Here is a 2,812-nt window from a genome sequence, read left to right as displayed (position 1 = left end):
TTCACTCAATTCCGCCCTTGCGTGGAAGAAGCCAAAAATAAGTAAAATGCGAAAAAATCCGGTGAGTACTTTGCCTTTACTCCCGTGTTGAATTTTCACCCACTATGAAGTTTCACCAACTCAAATTTATGTTATTTTCACTCACTCCAGACTATGGTGAAAACAACTCACATTTGGCTTCTTCCACGGAACAGCATACGTTGGGTCGATGCAGCTCTCTTTGTTTATAATATCATTCATGAGAGGGAGTGAGAAAACTACCTAATATTGAGTTAAAAATTTGAACTTCGTACTCAAAGTTGAGTTCTTTAAACTTTTTTTAGGTTCTTTATTTTTTCTGTGTATAATATTATTATATTAAAAGAGAGACAATAACCATATCCGGAAATATAACCGTATTTTCCTTATCAATTCCAGACACTCAGGACCGGATTTAGCCGGAAGGGGGCCCCGGGGCCGACGGTATGTGGGGGCCCCAAAATGTACAAAAAAAGTTGGTTTTGGTACAAAAGATTTGTGGGGGCCCGGGGTCACGGCCCCCCCGGCCCCCCCATAAATCCGGCCCTGCAGACACTACATGCAACATGTGTGGATTTTAAGATTTTTTTCTAAAATACTTTTTTATTCATCATTCCTTTTTATTAATACACTACTACCATTACAAATTATTTGACACTTGATTACGGCAGTACTGTAAAGTCCCATTCCAGCCCCATCCGCATAACTCCATCCTTTATGAACTGTCCAACGACCAGATAGTCCCCTGGAGACAAAGGTAAGGTTTCCGGAAGTGCAACTTTGAAGTTTTGAATGGTGTAGTTCGCTCTGGGGACAGGACACTCCCCTTGTTTGGAGATATTGGAAACCTCTCTCAACTTTGGTAATATGTTCGTGTCCGTATCCATAAACTCGCAGACGGGCATCTGTCGTTGCAAAACTATGCGATAGTTGCCCGTAACGGGACTTTTGAGTTTCAAGCAGTACATAAACTGATAATCGTCACCAAGGTTCTCGAATGATTGATAGCTTCCAGACACTACCAACATATTTCGCGATTTTTTCGTGATTCTTAGGGTACCTGGGTCGAAGAACTTGGGATCAGTTTCCGGGTCCATGCGGTAACTATTGATTATAATATCAGACGCGTTGGTCAATGATAAAGCGGTCAGGCACGTTACTGCTATGAACTTCAAGGCCATTTCAGTACTTTCAGTCAGAGATGTAATTCAGTTTGTGTTACCAACCAGCGCCAAGCGGCGATTGCGACTAATAACGAGAACTCACCATTCACATTATAATATTTCCCTGCAATTGAGCGGAAGGATATCGTGGCCTCACTGCACGCGATTTTGCGAAAACATCATCATGAGATCAGATATTTATTTGTTTGACATGGAAAAGGAGAATGCATTGAGTGCCGTCCACTCTTTTGTTAAAAACAAATTCGTTCCAAAAAAAAAAACGTTTAAATAATTTCGTTGCTAAAATTAAACTTTTAATCTAAAAAATACATAAGTCAAATCAAGAACGTTTGAAGATTTTGGGTTTTTTCCAACATGTCTGAAAAGTGATTTTATTTAAATCTTGTAAGATAATTGCAAAGAGTTGTAAAAACATCTGTATTCGATTCGTTCATTCGTCTAGAGTGTTATTCACATTGTTTTATTAGAACTTCTAGGAATATATGATGTTGAACTGTTGAAGAGTTACTTAATCAGCACATTTTGTTCATCAGTGAGGACAAGATACCATAAGAGGGTATAAGAAAAAGACGCATCTTAAATAACTAAGTCTTAAGGTAACTTAAGTCGAGTCAAGTACGAGACACTGGAGACGGCCTTACTGTTGAGGTCGAAATACGTATCTGTCAAGATACCATTAAGTGGTGGAATTCAATGGGATTGTACAAACTCGTCTTATGACAAGTGAAGACATTCCACTAAAAAGCTCAAAATATTTTTTTTAACTATTATGTTTCCAAAACATCGCTTCGTATATTTGGTTTTACACGCCGTACCTCATTTCTAATGAATTTGTTTAACTTTTAAAGTAATCGGCGTAATCAATAATTCCCTGTGAATGAGCATTTGGCTTAAGTTAACAAAAAAGGGGTGTTCTAAATCATCAGAGAATATCAAATGTAAAATCCATTTTTCTTTTCGCATTCTCAAACGTCTCTAATCATGAGAATGAAAAACTTCTCATATGAATCGCTTGACCCCATCATTGACTACATCTCTACCCTTTTTATGGCCCCCATTATCTTCAAGCACTAAATATGTTAAAAGTCTCAACTTTTCCACAATCAGTAAATCTTTCGTCCATCCGGAACCACACACCAAACATAAGCGACCTCTTCACACTTAACCGCCGACGTGCAACATTCCACACTTCCGCAGAAGAAACAACTCACACACAATACGGTGAAAAACCCATCCCTCCCGGTAGTGTGCAGCATCATTGGTACGAAAGTTTTCGAAAACAATAAAACTTAATCGAGAGGGCAGTCAAGTGCCTTTCTGTCGTTCGCTCCTCCGACGAAGAGCCCCTAGGAAGACTGTTTGCACTGGACACCCAGGATGGCCGTCGGCCACTTGAGCACACAGGCAGCAATGCTTCCCGAAAAATTAAGCCATAAATTTCCCTCAAGAGACTGGCTTTCCGAAGCGTTAAAAGAAAAAGTTGTGTCCCAAGGCAGACTCCTACCGTAAATATCCGTCGTCGTACCACTCTGACTGCTGTCTGTGGGGATGGAAGTGCAGCTTCCATATGTGCGGTCAGCAGCAGCCTGGGGAGAAATGGAGTGTTTCTT

General features: G+C 40.1%; 1 protein-coding gene across 1 annotated transcript; it reads right to left on the bottom strand.

Annotated features, from left to right (window-relative positions):
- Positions 1-680: 680 nt before the first annotated feature.
- On the bottom strand, positions 681-1,199 carry LOC134221492 (uncharacterized). Its single transcript, XM_062700686.1, has one exon. The coding sequence runs from the start codon at positions 1,197-1,199 to the stop codon at positions 681-683; it is 519 nt and encodes a 172-aa protein (XP_062556670.1).
- Positions 1,200-2,812: the final 1,613 nt, after the last annotated feature.

Source organism: Armigeres subalbatus, chromosome 3 (assembly GCF_024139115.2).
Source record: "Armigeres subalbatus isolate Guangzhou_Male chromosome 3, GZ_Asu_2, whole genome shotgun sequence".
NCBI classification, from domain to species: Eukaryota; Metazoa; Arthropoda; class Insecta; order Diptera; family Culicidae; genus Armigeres; species Armigeres subalbatus.
Note: the sequence above shows the minus strand (reverse complement) of the source record. Positions and strands in the feature narration are given on the sequence as shown.

Excerpts from the sequence above, each read along its gene's own strand:
- LOC134221492 (XM_062700686.1), bottom strand. The coding sequence starts at position 1,199 with ATGGCCTTGAAGTTCATAGCAGTAACGTGCCTGACCGCTTTATCATTG.